The following is a 15576-nucleotide window of genomic DNA, read 5'->3' as shown; positions in this document are numbered from 1 at the left end:
ATGGGGTTGGGAGGGAGGCGAGGGCTAGCTGTCGGCGCTGTCGATAGGGGTGAAGGACGAGCAATGTGCCATCGACTCGCGGGCCAGGGATGAAGAAAGCGGACGTCGTCCTTGTCCGCTTTGTGTCCGTGCCGACCCAAATCAGGTTTAAAATTGGGCCGGGAATAGGTCGACACGCGAACGAAAAGCGGACGCGCGTTCGTTTAGATCGACGCGTTGGACTGTCATTTCTGTCCGCGCAAACTCAAACGGACAATGACGGATGAAATGAGTCGCCCCGTTGGAGTTGCTGAGAAGAGGAGAAAGAAAAATAGAGGTTTGAAAGTGATTATTCGTTATTGTATTCTCACATACACGAACGAATCAAAACCGCAAACACCCAAACCTAGCAACCTAACGGCGAAGCTCTCTAGCTTTCGGCGGCTATGGAGGACGACGACGACTGTCCTCCCCTCGCCGTCGAGCTCCCTCCGCAGAGGACCTCTCCTCTGGTTCCCGCTTCCTCCTCCGCCTCCGCGCCGGTCGGCGTCACCGTCATCACCGGCTACCTCGGCGCCGGCAAGTCCACGGTGATATTCCTCTGCGAGCCCTAACCCCCCTTCCCTCCGCATCCGCTGCCCCATCCACCCACTGTTTCTGTATAAAGTAGGCGCGAGATACCCTGGTGGTGCATACGACCAAAGACAAATCGCCAGCTACCTCTTATGTACGGTCTCCTTACTGATTAGGATGCCTCTAATTTTACCAAAATTGAATCGTAGTTTAAGCCTGTTTTGTGTCCTATGAGGAATCACTGGTACGAAATCTAGCAAGGTTCTTAGAGTTCTCTGTCAGCAGTCAAGTGTCATCTCCAATTAAGGTTTTGTTGACATACTTTAGGCTGTATATATCACTTTTTCCCCCTTCATTCACAAGTGTGCTCTAAAATTTCCTAGTCAGTTTATTTGTTGAGCTAGTTGGGACCCCACAGGATAACAGTTACTCGCCGTGCTTAAACTTTCAGTTAGTCAACTACATTTTGAGTGGACAGCATGGGAAGAGAATAGCAGTAATACTGAACGAGTTCGGAGAGGAAATTGGAGTAGAAAGAGCAATGATCAACGAGGGGCAAGGTGGTGCCCTTGTTGAGGAGTGGGTGGAGCTAGCAAATGGATGCGTTTGTTGCACTGTAAAACACAGCCTGGTTCAAGCACTCGAGCAACTTGTGCAGACTAAGGAGAGGTAAGTTAACGCATTTTCCTATCTAGTATCTTCAATGGGTACTTAACATACAACATAGGACTCTGTTACAATGTACAGTACTATCATTACTTGCTTGTTCTATGGTTATTTTGTTACTTGTGATGTTGACATTAATGTTTTTAGCTCAGAGTTAAATTATGTGCATCCTGCTTATTCCTTAAGGGGTGCAATTTTCGGACTTGGTGTTGAAGTTCTGTTTTTACCTCAATGTCAAATTATGTGTACCCTGCTTGTTCCTGAAAATGGGCCTGCTTGTTCCTGAAAAGGGGCTATTTTTTCTGTTGCTAAAGTTGTCTGCTTTTATATTCTAGTTCTACATGAAGTGCTAGAATTAGTTTAGTGCTTCTTATTCTAAAAAATAAGTTCAACGCTTCTTTAATGCAATGCTGTAATGCACTAGTCTGTTCCTCTGTATATTATATTTAGAAATGTCTAATAGGTCATGCCCTTCCATTGACTTCCATTCGATGTTGGATTTGATAGTAATGCACTGTAATTTACGATGATTTAAATCTGAATTTGATTTTCCCTAACCTGTCAGACTCACTGCATGTATGCAGAATGGATCATATTTTATTGGAGACAACTGGTTTGGCTGATCCTGCACCACTTGTCTCCATTCTCTGGCTGGACGATCAATTGGAGTCATCAATCAGACTAGACTCTATCATTACGGTTAGTTTAGTCCGACTTCAAATGTTATTTGATATCATTTTTGTAGTCACAGTTACCTATCATTAGTTTGTCATAGGGAGAAAACACATGCTGCGGTGCAGTTTCTCATTCAAGCTTGTCATTCTGCTAATATCTTACAAGTTAAAAAAAATGCTTGTTTCTTTGCTCTTTGCAACTGCTCGTTGGACTAGAATTTATTAAACGAAATCACATTTCACTATTTTCTGCTTAACATGTATATGCTCAGGTTATTGATGCAAAAAACTTCAGGCGGCAAATTGATGAACACACAAACTCTTCCTCGTTCCCTGAAGCATTTCACCAAATCGCATTCGCGGTAATTTGTTGTTTTGGGACCAATCTCTCATTTCACACATTCTTTTTTGGGGCTTCCTCAATCTTAGATTCTTTTGCCCCTGTGGGCTGTGGCAGTTAAAATTTCTCATGTTGGTGATAATTATCCAAATGAATATAACAAAGTATCAATTCCTGTGGAACAGGATGTTGTGATATTGAACAAAATTGATTTAGTAAAAGATGATCTCGAGGATTTGGAAAGGCAAATTCATGATGTCAATGAGCTTGTTACAGTGGTGCGGTCTGTGCGGTGCCAGGTTGACTTAAATACAATATTTGATCGACAGGCATATGGTGTGAAGGTAAGTAAACTACTGAAGTCTGACTTGCTCACTACCTTTTTGGTGCTTCGTTATAGTCGGCGTACTACTAAGGGCTTTGTAAGGGAGAGCGGCGTTGCAGAGACCGGGCTCCATGGAGCCCGTTTTACCAAAAAAAAATTCAATATATACTTAAAAGTTTTGAAAAATATCATTATTTTAAAAAATACATATGCATGGTAGTCAAGTATGTAAAAAGTTTCATCAGGTAATTCGACTATTTGCATGCTACACAAAAAAGATAAATATCTGGCCCAAATACAACAAAGATAAAGCCCATTTAATCTGTGTATTTATCTTTTTTTGTATACATTACATGAGAGCATATATGCTCCTGAAAATTTATACGTGTGTACTATGAGTACACATCTGTGTATATACTTTTTTTCAGTGTGTGGAAATAGTATTTTGGCTGAAAAAAATACCGAGCTATGTGGAGCTCTGTCTCTGCAGTGCCTTTTCGCTTTGTAAGGTCAATACTTCAATTCATATATATATATGTCCAACTTACTCTGTGTTTCCTTCCCTAGAATTCATCGCAACTACAGGAGCTTCTGGAGTACAGTAAATCAGCACCACCTAATAGTCGTCATGATAACAGTATTTCCACGTTGTGCATTCATGAACAGGATCCAGTTAACTTGGCTAAGGTACCTTATCTCCTTGAATGAGATGTGTCAGTGATGTTTATGTTCTGAGGGTAGCTTTAGAACACATTATTGTAAGCAGTTTTAAACAACTGAATAGAGTATTTTATTCATTCGTTCATCCGTGCACGTATAGTTGGAGTCTGGAAAGAAATCAGTTTTAGATAATTGGCTGACGCATTTTGTTTTACAGGTGGAATCATGGCTTGAAGATCTTCTTTGGGAGAAGAAGTCCAACATGGATATATATCGTTGCAAAGGGATTTTAAATATCCATAATTCGAACCAACTTCATACATTACAGGTTTGTACAACATACAAGGATCTGAAAGAACTACTCCCCCCGTCCCAAAATAAGGATGTGTTTGGTTACATTCTCAGTGGAGCCTGTTTAAGGGTATACAGGCTCTGGGGCATGTTCTGCATGTCGTTTGGTAGGCTGTATCAAGCCCAGCTCGCATCTTCCCTGTAGTGTAAATTGCACCAGGCCGAGCATGCATCTGGAAAAACGGTCGATCTGAGCGTTCCTGGTGGGCCTGGCTGAGAGCGCTTTAAGTTTCACGCGAGCCAGTTTTTGCGTGCAGGCCAGGCAACCAAACAGCTGAGTACTTGGCCCGCCAGAGTCTGATTGGGCTTGATGCAGCCTACCAAACGCGTCCGAAGTGTATCAACTTTGTTACAAAGTTGTACTAAAGTTGAGACACTTATTTTGGGACGGACGGGAGTACATGTATTGGCCAAAATTTCTACCCATTCCTTTGCAACAGATTGTTATTACTGAACTCTGTTTTTGCCCTTATGCAGGCAGTAAGGGAAGTCTATGAGGTTGTGCCGGCTCGAGAATGGTCTGAGACACAACCTCGCATGAACAAGATAGTTTTCATAGGTATATAATGTATTAATGTTAAATATGGTAGTTAACCGTCCATTACCTCTAAGTTACAAGTCAGTCCTGAATCTTTCCATGCCCATTTTGCTACAGGCCGTGATTTGGATATCAGTACCCTTCAAGATTCATTTAGTCGCTGCAAGCACTGATCACCGAATTATTTGCACGTCACCATGTAAGTTATTCATCTCTGTCCTCTGTTTTGGCGATTCTTGTTCACATTTTCTGTTTTGGGGAACACCTTGTAAGCGGGTATGGTTTTGCTGTTTGAGGCTTTGTGCTGCCATCCTCATGAGTTGCTGATTGCAAACAGGCATGGTGTTTGTACTTCGTTTACATAATCCCCATAATTATGCCGTATCGGTGTTTAGCATTTAACTTTATTATCCCCTGTGCTCGCAGGTACCTGTGTCATTGGATACTTCACGGAGGCTCACACGGCCTGGACTGAGATTAGGGGCGGGGGGGTCTCGTATGGTTCCCGGAAGTTTTACATTCTGTTGAACAATCTTCAGTAGAGGCGAAGCAGTTTGCAGTGCAAGAGAGATCAAGAGACAACTTTGAGCTGCTGCTGTGAAGCTATGTGCCACGGGAGCAGCTCCCTGATACACTAGAAAGGCATTTTGCTGAGCATTTGTATATGTTCAGTATAGCGACTGCAACCGTGTTCGTGTTCGGTTTCGCAGAGGGAAAATGTATCAAACCGTAAGAGGATGTGACCTAAATATGGCGCAGAAAATGGAAGATGCCTCTGAAACTTTTTGGTTCTTTTTTGGGGGCGCAGCTAGCTCCCTTTCCTTATGGAAGGGTTTTGGTTCTAGTGATATCCAAACTGATGGTTGCATGCAGACAGGGGCTTACTGGAGATATTGCTTCCATAATTCGTTGCCTCTTGTGCTTCTAGTCACCTTGTAACTGCTATTTCGAGCTTAATTCTGATACTAATTACCTCAATTCTGAGCAATTTCGAGCTTACACTTCCATGCTGCCGCGCAGGTGAACTAACTATAAGGCGTGTTCCCAAAACTGAGATTAAATTGAATACACACTATCTTAGTGTTAGTATTTGGATAGTACGGACTACTCTCTCTGTATCTAAATAATTGTAATTAGAGAGAACTAGACTGGTTTTCCTCATTTATAATTATTTTTTCTCTCTACCTAGATAATTTTAGTTAGAGAAAACTAGACTAGTTCTTTTTAACCACAATTATTCAGGTATTGAAGGAGTAGAATGCTATACGGCGAAGGCTAACACTATTTGAGTACATAGAGCTCATTTTCATAACAAACTATAGAATTTATATAACACAACTACAGTAGTACCATAACTATCCGTGAAAATCCATGGTATTTTGAAATGCGAACGCCAAGTTTTCTATATATAATCCGTCTTAGGGCCTCTTTGATTCGTAGGATTCTCAAAATACAGAAATAGAAAAATAATAGGAATAGAGTGGCATGTCCTTTTCTACACTACAAGATTTGGAGGTGTGTTTGATAGCAAAGAAAAAACAAAAGAATTCTACAAAGAGGTTTGAGTGGATGAAAATTTTTCTCCAAAATATAGTACAAATAAATTCTATGGAAAAATTTCAAAGGATTTCAATCCTACGAATCAAACGACCATCGTAGGAAAAAATCCTAAAAATCCAAATTCTCCAAAAATCCAATGAAATTTCTTTATATCAAAGGAGCCCTTAATTGAAAGCAAGCCATTTCCCCGAGAAAGAAGGGCGCAGTGACGAAACAGCCCTTCCGAAGGTCCAAAAAACCCACAAGAGCTCGGGGCTTCTCTTCTGTTTCCCATTCCGCCTACTCCCCCGCCCATCCGATCTCAGCCGCCGTCCCCCCCTCCGCGCCACTCCCCGCGCCCCCACTAAAACCCTAGCCCGCCGCAATGGCAGCGGCGGCGGCCGCCACGTCGCTCCTCCTCCGGCGCCACCGCAGGGGCCCCGGGCCCCTGCCCCTCCTCCTCCGCGCCGCGATCTCCTCCACCCGCGCGCTGCCGCAGCAGCCCGAGCTCTCCCCGCCCCCGCCCCCTCCCCCGGCCGACCCCGCCTCCCCGCTCCCCCCCAACCCCACCGCCGGCATCCCCTTCTACGGCGACAACTGGCGCAACCCGGCCGCCGCCTCCGGCCCGGCCGCCTCCTCGCTCCTCCCCGCCGTCGTCGGCGTCGGCCCCTTCCCCGACCGCCACCGCGCGGCCGCCTTCTCCGCCGCCCGCAGCGCCGCCGACCTCAAGGAGACCTTCGCCGCGTGGATGACGGAGCAGCACTGGGAGGACATGAAGCAGCTCTTCGAGCTCTGGGTCCGCTCCCTCGACGCCGCCACCGGCAAGCCCAACCGCCCCGACGTCGACCTCTTCAACCACTACCTCCGCGCCAACCTCATGTCCGGCGCCCTGCCGCACGAGATGCTCGACCTCGCCGACCAGATGCGCGAGTTCCACATCGTGCCCAACACCGCCTCCTACAACCTCGTCCTCAAGACCATGGTCAAGGCCCGCGAGGTCCAAGGGGCAGAGAAACTCGTCGAAAGGTGAGTTCTCATTGCACCTCAAATGGTAATAATAATATGGTCTGCTTGATTATCTGTTTGTTGCAACAGAATACGGTTGTGTTGTGGAACCTCAACCCAATCTAAAAATCCTCTTCTGTCTGGTATTAGCATGCTAGGGTGATTGATAGCTTGATCCGATGCTAGTCTGGAACACTTACTTTTGCAAAAGTCATGATTCGTTCTCCTCAAGTCCATTGTCTTTTTCCTTTTTCTATGGATGTGCTGAGAACTTTGATCATGGCATGGCACGTTTGAGATTTGCTTCGCTGAGTTCCTGAGACTACATTTGTAAGTACTTTTGTCATCAAAATGTGCAGGCTATCAACTTTTCCTGCAGAGGGTTAATGTTAATAGAATTCTGGTTAACTGTTCAGCTTTGTTTTTTCCGGTCTTGACAGCTTATCTTTGGGTTTTACCTAGTACATGGTTAGCATGTCAGTAGCTTATGCTCTCATTTGTACCAAATGTGTTAGTTTGAGACCATCATAGATTTTTGTGATTCGCTGCTGCAGTAAAGTTGGCTTTCAGAATGATTGTCTATCACTCTATCTGTTGAAATCAGGATGCTGCAAACAGGAATTGTACCAGATGATGAGTCCTACAATTTGGTTGTAGATCTGCTTCTTAAACACAACCGTGCTGACTCAGCCTTCAAATATTTGGAATTGATGCTTAAATCAGGCTACGCGGTATCTTCACCTGTATTTGCTGAGTATGTCAGAGTGTGTGTTAAATCTGGGAGATTGGACACATTGGCATCAATCATAGAGAAATGCAAGGTACTTATTCTAAAGAACAGTTCATTCATTGCTTATATGTTACTCCCTCCGTCCAGAATTACTTAAATGCAAGGTACTTATTCTAAAGAACAGTTCATTCATTGCTTATATGTTACTCCCTCCGTCCAGAATTACTTAACACAAAAATGGATACAAATGGATGTATCTAAAACTAAAATACATCTAGATACATCCATTCCTACGACAAGTATTTCCGGACGGAGGGAGTATTTAGGAATCCGATATTACTGCTGACCTTATTCATTAGATGTTTGTGAGTTATCCTGATGGCCTTTGGCATTCATACTTTTGACATGCACCTTATATATGCATGTACTCCCTCCGTTCCTAAATATAAGACCTTTTAGAGATTCCAATATGGACTACAAACAGAGCAAAATGAGTGAATCTACACTCTAAAATACGTCTATATACATCCGTATGTAGTCCATATTGAAATCTCTAGAGAGACTTATATTTAGAAACAGAGGGAGTAGTTGTCAAGTAAAAATCATTTATCTGCCATATTCATGACCCTGCAATTTGGTTTATTCCAGGCAACAGAGAAGAACAAAGTCTTGTGCCCACAATGGGCCTGGTGCATTGACATAGCAGAAGCTGCTTTTGAAGCTAACAATAGCAAGCTAGGCATGTTTGGCTTGGAATTTCTTGCGAGATGGATTGCACATGGCGAGGGTTCTAAACCCCCTACTCACCGTTCAGTCGATGAAGGTTTAGTACTCTCAGCTTTCAGTGCTGCTGGTAGAACCTGCAGCAGTGACCTCTTGAACGCTGCTTGGTCAATATTACGCAAGTCCTTGCGCCAGAAAAGGGCACCCATGCCAGAAACTTATCTCGCAAAGATTTATGCTCATTCATCAATTGGTCAACTCCAACGAGCTTTTGGGACTCTTCGTGAATTTGAAAATGCCTATAGGAACTTTGAGGGTATCGATAAGGAGCTCTTCTCACCATTTACTTCATTGCAACCACTTGTTGTTGCTTGCTGCAAGGATGGCTTCACCACATTGGACTCGGTAGATCCACTTACACTTGCTACGCATAATGCAATGAGTCTTCTTTCAAGAAAAGCATCTACCATATAATTCCACTGGTGACATGGTAGCATCTATTCTATCTGCTGTGACATCGCTTAAATGCTTCCTTTTTTTTATAGAAAGTTATGCCAGTTTCTTATTTACTGTTTTTCACTTCTTTAGCATTACTATTTGTGGGGAATTGTGCCTTGCTCTCCACTGGCAATACTCTTGTGGCTTTCTGTACCTCAATTCCATTCTGCTAGTATAACATGCATTTCTTGTGGCTTTCTGTACCTCTTGTGGCTTTCTGTACCTCAATTCCATTCTGCTAGTATAACATGTATTTCTCGAATGAGTTAGCTTGCATTCGTACATCATTGCGGCTCACTTTCTTACTGAAACTTGGAAGATACTTGTTGTACAATGTCTACATAGTTAGCCTGACTTCATTTGTTCATGTTATTACGTTCATGACATGCTTACAGCTGCACGATCTTTGTCAATTGAGCTTCATAATCTGGAATTAGCATTTTATTGCCCTGTTATGTCTTTCTGTTTCCGAAGTATGATTGAATGCTCTTAACCTATAGGCCACCATTTGCAGGTTTATGTTCAATTAGAGAATCTGAGTACCGCGGATCCACCATACAAATCTGTTGCTGCTCTTAACTGTGTTATACTAGGCTGTGCAAATATTTGGGATCTTGAGCGAGCATACGAAACTTTTGAGGCAATGAAAGAAAAGTTTGGGCTTACACCTGACATACATTCGTACAATGCCCTGTTGCATGCATTCGGGAAGCTAAAAAAGGTACTATCATTATTATTGGCCCTATTTCCTTTGTTTCTTATGTCTCTTCAAAGTACCTGTTTGGCAGCTAGATAATAAAATCCCTTCTAATGCGTTTCCCTTTCTGTTTCGCAGACAGAGGAAGCTAGTAATGTATTCCAGCATTTAGTAAGCCTTGATGATGTCAAGCCAAATGCAACAACATACTCTCTGCTTGTCGATGCGCATCTTGTCAACCGAGATCCTAAAGCTGCTCTTGCTGTTCTTGATGAAATGGTCAGTTGTACTACTGAACTTGCCCTTTATACATTTGCTTATGTACGGTTCCTCAAACCAATGTTTTGTTCAGGTTGATGTGGGCTTCACTCCTTCAAAGGAGACTCTTAAGAAAGTCCGAAGACGCTGCTCCCGTGAATCAGACTTCGGTAGTGACGAGAAGCTGCAATCCCTGTGTAAACGGTTGAATTTACGGATGGGCGGCGAGGGCCGCAGGGAGATGCTGTATAACATCGAATACAGTGCCGAGTACTGAAGCAGTGAGTACCGGGCATCCTTCCCTGATTTGAACCTCTACCTTTTATCTTGTACCTCAGCCGCAGTCCATTTTTACTGATTACACTCTGCTTGCTGATTTTGTTTTGCCAGTTTGATTTTGATGACGCCGGTGTTCTTTCCAATCCTAGTAGGCACGGCAAGTGTACTGTTTGCCGGCACTCGAAGAGCACAGAGGCTGTAGTCTGTAAAGTATACATTGTAACAGTTTTCCTAATCATTCTTCAGTATCCCAGGCTTTCTTTTTTCGCTGGAGAGACAGGACGAAATTTATTTGTTAGGATTTCAGAATAAGGTCCTAGTACATTTGTTTCTCTGCTCATCAAAGCACTATCTTCCACAATCAGAGGATGTTCATTAGCTTATCATAATTCTATCATTCGGCATGGCTATTATTGTTTTGATCAGACAGGTCGTGTCAATTCTGTTGACTCTACTCTAAATTTATGAAACGTGTATAGTACACAAGGTGTAGGATACACCTTGCCTCCTTAGGTATCTTCACTGAAGATTATCCGTGCAAGACTCCTTTTATCGTCTAACTAACTGTTGATGACTTGGCGTGCATAATTGAGGCATTCTGGATGGCTAGTGTGGCAGCATGCGATACCGGCACGTCTTCACTACCAAGCGGATCGATCAGGAGTCCAGAATGTGGGAACTAATTTGTTATGAATGATTGAAGAACTACCGTGCATGTCACTTCGAATTGAGCAGTTGAAATGCAGAGTAATCCCAACCACAGTTTTCACAGAAGAACTGCTGAACAGAATCCAGCAGCGTAACTGAGGTACCACATATACACAGAGCGACGATATGTTTTTTTTTTAACACGGCCTAGGCTGATCGACCCACGCTCAACAGAGCAGCAGCCAAAATAACCTAAAAATAACGAAGGGCGAGCAAACACCATTCAGGATTCGCTGCCCTTCTCTAGATTGCAGACAGGGAAACTGGAGCATTGTAAGAACTTGCACACAACGAATAACATCACAATTCGCTGCTGTAAAAAATAACGTTTACACCGTATTCAATGTTATACAGCATCAATGTTGTAACATTGAATCCAGTGCACTGGATTGTACCTTCCCCCCTAAAAAGTAGTGACATTTCTTTTCAGGTAGTACAATACAATGAAGGTGCAAGATTTTCAGATGCTGCTAATAAAAAACATATTGTGTACATCTACAAAAATCATGCATTATGTATTCGCGAACACGTAACAGAGATCGAGACCATCCAAATACTGACTCAGTGAATACTCTCCCTGAGATTAGACGATGGCACCTCGCTCCGCTCCCGCACCCCGCGCCTAGCTTTGTCGCCCACCAGCCTCCGCCGTCGCTCCTGCACCCCTCCCGCCCCTCCCCAAGCCCGCGTGATGGCTGCTTCCGCCGCCGCTGACCCTGTCGACCGCCGAGCGACTCCCTCCGGCGAGCGCGTCTCCTACGGGGAACGCTGGAGCAGCTCGGAGGGCGAGTCCTCGGCGAGGTCGTACAACGACGTCGCGCGTGCGCCCCCGCATGCCCGTCGGTTGCCGCTGGTCTCAGGCCCGCCACCATCGCCTCCGGACGTGCTGCGCCCACCACCCGGCCGGCGGTCCAGGACCGCCTTGGGCTCCGCTCGGAGGTGCACCGCGCGACGGGCGGCCCGGTGCTCGACGCGGAAGGGTTCCAGCAGGCCCGGCGCAGGCATCACCATCGTCGACCACGCCGCGACGCCCCGGCCAGCCCGGCATCTCCGCCACATCGTCGCAGTCCGACCCCGGAGGAGGCCGCCGGCCTATGCTTCCGCTGCCTCGACCCCCGATACCACGTACGCGACTGTCCTAATGATGTCCGGTGCCGACGTTGCCTCATCTTCGGCCACGCCTCCCGCGCCTGCGGCGGACGCCGCGCCGCCGACGCGTCCCGGCGCTCCACGGACGCACCGCGGCGGCCCACGCGCTCGGCTGAGAACGCACCGCCCCCCTCCTCGCGGTGCCGCCGCCGATGCAAGAGGCCCTCCCCCAGCGGCGCGCCCCCGCATCGCTCCCCCGCCACCACCCCCACCCCCTCCGGCCCCGACCGCCCCGACGCCATGCGATGGCCCCGCGCGGGTTATCGTCGCGTAGACGGCGGAGATGGACGACGCCGAGCTCGTCCTCGCTCGCGCAATGGTGGCCACCATCCCGGGCAACAGGCCGCGGGTATCTCCGGCCGAGGTGACCGAGCTGCTGCTGAGTTCGCTGGAGCTTGCCGAGGGCGATTTCACCGTGCACATGCACCACCCAGAGGACTTCCTCATCCTCTTCTCCTCCGTGGCCACCATGCGCCGGCTTCACGGCGAGCACCTCCTCTGCTCGCCCCGGTTCTCGCTCTCCCTACGGCCATGGTGCAAACTGGCGCACGCCAACGCCGACGGCCTGGGGTACCGCGTGGAGCTCGAGCTCCGTGGCATCCCCGCCCACGCGTGGCATCTCGCCACGGCTGAGCACCTGCTAGGCACGAGCTGCTGGGTGGAGAGGCTGCACCCTCGCACGCGTTCGCACGACGACCTCGCCGTCTTTCGTCTCGCCGGCCGCGCGCATGACCCCGCTGACATCCGGCGCACCGCGGTGCTGGTCATCGTTGATCAGGTGTCTGGCCGAGTGCCTTCGGACCCCCCTCCGTCCGGTCTCTGTCTTACCCCATCTCGATTGAGCTCACCATGGTTGCGCGGATCAGGGACGCGCCGGACGGCCACCAGGCTGCCGGAGACCCAAATGGGGACGACGCTGGCGAGAGCGGTGGACGCGGTCTGGGCCACGACCAGGGGCCAGCCCCAGGGCGCGCGCGCCGCCGCGGCCGCAAGCGCAGGCGCTACGACGAGGTCCCGTCTGGGCGCGCGAACGACATGGCCATTGATGCGCCGGCCTGGCGCGTGCGTCGTCCTGGCCGTGCCGATGGCACTGCCACGGCGGCCTCCTGGCCCGGCGCGGCGGCGCCGCCGAAAGGTACCCGCATGGCCAGGCTGGGCATGCTGGCGTGGCCAAGGCTGCACGGGCCCACCGAGATGCGTCACCGCGTCAACAAAGGGCCGCCGGACCGCGTCAGCCCCCTGCAAAAGGCAGCTTCCCCAGGGGCCCGCGCGCACCCACCTTCGGGCCAGGACAGGCCGGTCTCTGCTTTGGTGCCAGTAAGGACAAGCCCAGGGACAGCTGGCGTGCAGCGGTTGGCTGCCGAAGCCCACATGCTCACCGCCGTTTCAAATCCCAGTAGCCCCACCACTGCCGAGGCGGATACGCCCGGGACCGCGCGCCCCCGCGCCCTCCCCGCGCCGGACCAAGATACGACTGGGGCCACTTCGGCTTCGGCTGCGCTTGCGCTCGCCAGCCAGGTCCCAGAATCGCAACCAGTCGGCCCCGCCCTGCCAGTCTCGCATGCCGCCTGGTCGGGGCAAAGTGGCGCTACGCTCACACCTGCGGCGAGGGACCCGCATGATGCATCGGATCAGACGCCGCGGCCATGTGCGGAAACTGCTTTTGCATGTGCGGGAATCAAGGACGCAGACGCTGCCGAAACGGCCCTGGCACCTGGGCCCCTGGCCAGCGACCAGCACGCTGCAGAGGCGCCCCCGGCCGTGCGCACCCTCTCCGCGCCAGCAGCGCAAGAGGCCCACCCTACTGCCCCCCCTGCGTAGCGCCCGACGAGGCTAGTTGCCACCCCAGCCCCCAGCAGATTCGCCTACTGCAACGGCCCACGCACAGCGACCCCGAAGGCGCCTCGGTTGCAACTCCCCACGCGACGACCACGAGCAGATTTGCCTCTCCCCCCATCACCATGCGACGGCCACGCAACCGGACAGCCGCATGCCCCTCTTCCTGGACGCTGGGACAGTTCCTGGCAGCCGCCACTAAGCAGCTCAACGCCACCCTACCGTCCCCTGGGAAGCGTCCGCGGCCGCCTCTGAACTTCAGTCCCCGGCGAGGACGATCTGCGGCTTCTCCTGCGGCCACTGCTACGCCGCCCAGGACCGAGAGGCGGGCCCAAGTCCAGATTCTGCGCACCCTCGGCATAGTCGGCATCAACCAGCACATCTCCACAGCCGAGATGAAGGCCTACGATGACCTGTTCGCTGCACTGATCCGGCTGCCCGTGCTGCAGGCTATGGCCTCCCTCGTGGACAGGGTGATCCCAGAATGCATGTCTGCTGCACCAAACACTGCTGCCTGCGCGCGCTAGCGTCGTCGGTCCTCTCCCATCGATCCCTTGCTCATGGATTACGGCTTGAAAATCGTTGTATGGAATGTTAGAGGCCTTAACTCGCGCTCTCGGCGCTGCGCTATCCGTTCGCTGCTATGTAACACTCGTGCGGCCATTGTATGCCTCCAAGAAACAAAGATGGCCTTGATCTCGTCGTCTGTTGTGTTGGACACGTTGGGGTCTGAATTTGATTGGTCCACCTATCTCCCGGCTGATGGCACGCGCGGCGGCATCCTCCTCGCTTGGAACACCAGGGTCGTCACGATCTCCGACCTCCAGTTCATGCAGCACGCGGTGACCGCGAAGGTGTGCGTGCCCGGTGGCAACCCCTGGTGGCTCACCACGGTTTATGGACCCCAGAGTGACCAGGACAAACTGGCGTTCGTGCAGGAGCTGCGCGACATACGCGCCACCAGCCCTGGACCATGGATGTTGTGCGGGGATTTTAACTTGATATGCCACGCCTCGGACAAGAGCACGGGCAACGTGAACCATCGCATGATGGGCAGATTTCGACGCGTGATCAACGACTTCCCCTTAAGGAGGTGTACCTCAACGGGCGCCGCTTCACGTGGTCCAGTGAGCAGTCGCCTCCTACGCTCGTGCGCCTTGACAGGGTGCTCTGCACCGCGGACTGGGAGGATTGCCATGGCGAGTGCCACCTCCGCTGCCTGGCATCCGTCGTCTCCGACCACTGTCCCCTGCTCCTGGACTGCTCGCCCATGCCCACGGCTCATAGGCGCTTCCACTTTGAGGAGTTCTGGATGCGCTTAGACGGGTTCCATGACACGGTGGCTACAGCCTGGAGCTCGGTGTCGGACACTGACCCCTTCAGGCGGCTTGTCGGGCGCTTGCAGGCCACGGGCCGCGCCCTCATGAGCTAGAGTGCCAAATCCACGGGCAACATCAGGGACAAGCTCGCCATCTCCCGCGAGCTCATCCTGCGCTTTGACCAGGCCATGGAGACACGCACACTCACACCCCCGGAAGATTGGCTGCGTAAGCAGCTCAAGATGTCCTACCTTGGCTTGGCCTCGCGTGAGCGCACGATCGCCCGGCAGCGTGCCTGCCTCGCCTCGCTCAAGGACGGCGACGCGAACACGAGCTTCTTCCATCAGCAATGCACCTACCATCGTCAGAAGAACCGTGTGCACAGCCTGCTTGTGGATGGGAAGACCTTAGTCGAGCACGATGAGATGGCCCAGGTAGCATATGATCACTTCGACGGGCTGCTCGGCACCGCGACCGACCGAGCACACACGCTAGACTTCGAGCACCTCATTGAGCCTGCTGACCTAACGAGCCTCGAGGCGCCCTTTAGCCCAGAGGAGATTTGGGAGGCTGTGAGGCGCATGCCCGCGTACAAGGCCGCAGGACTGGATGGCTTCACCGCGGAGTTCCTGCGCGCTTGCTGGACCATCATCAAGCACAACATCCTTGAGGTTTTTGAGCTGCTATATGCGCTGCGGGGGCGTGGATTCCACAGGCTCAACCAAGCGC

General features: G+C 50.1%; 2 protein-coding genes across 2 annotated transcripts; both read left to right on the top strand.

Annotated features, from left to right (window-relative positions):
• The first annotated feature begins 351 nt into the window (after positions 1–351).
• Positions 352–5084, top strand: LOC123425430 (COBW domain-containing protein 1). The gene is made up of 10 exons (XM_045109132.1): positions 352–569; positions 1004–1221; positions 1803–1917; positions 2165–2254; positions 2418–2576; positions 3125–3244; positions 3435–3545; positions 4046–4127; positions 4224–4305; positions 4533–5084. Exons 1-9 carry the CDS (start codon positions 426–428, stop codon positions 4277–4279), a joined length of 1095 nt encoding a protein of 364 aa, XP_044965067.1. The 5' UTR covers positions 352–425; the 3' UTR covers positions 4280–4305; positions 4533–5084.
• An 852-nt stretch (positions 5085–5936) lies between these two features.
• Positions 5937–10260, top strand: LOC123425429 (pentatricopeptide repeat-containing protein At1g26460, mitochondrial). Its single transcript, XM_045109131.1, has 7 exons — positions 5937–6671; positions 7255–7471; positions 8029–8508; positions 9116–9322; positions 9437–9577; positions 9651–9837; positions 9947–10260. The coding sequence occupies exons 1-6, from the start codon at positions 6031–6033 to the stop codon at positions 9831–9833; spliced, it is 1869 nt and encodes a 622-aa protein (XP_044965066.1). The 5' UTR covers positions 5937–6030; the 3' UTR covers positions 9834–9837; positions 9947–10260.
• The last annotated feature ends 5316 nt before the right edge of the window (positions 10261–15576 follow it).

The sequence above is a fragment of the Hordeum vulgare genome, chromosome 2H (genome assembly GCF_904849725.1).
Source record: "Hordeum vulgare subsp. vulgare chromosome 2H, MorexV3_pseudomolecules_assembly, whole genome shotgun sequence".
Classification (NCBI taxonomy): Eukaryota; Viridiplantae; Streptophyta; class Magnoliopsida; order Poales; family Poaceae; genus Hordeum; species Hordeum vulgare.
This window is presented reverse-complemented; position numbering and strand designations above follow the sequence as displayed.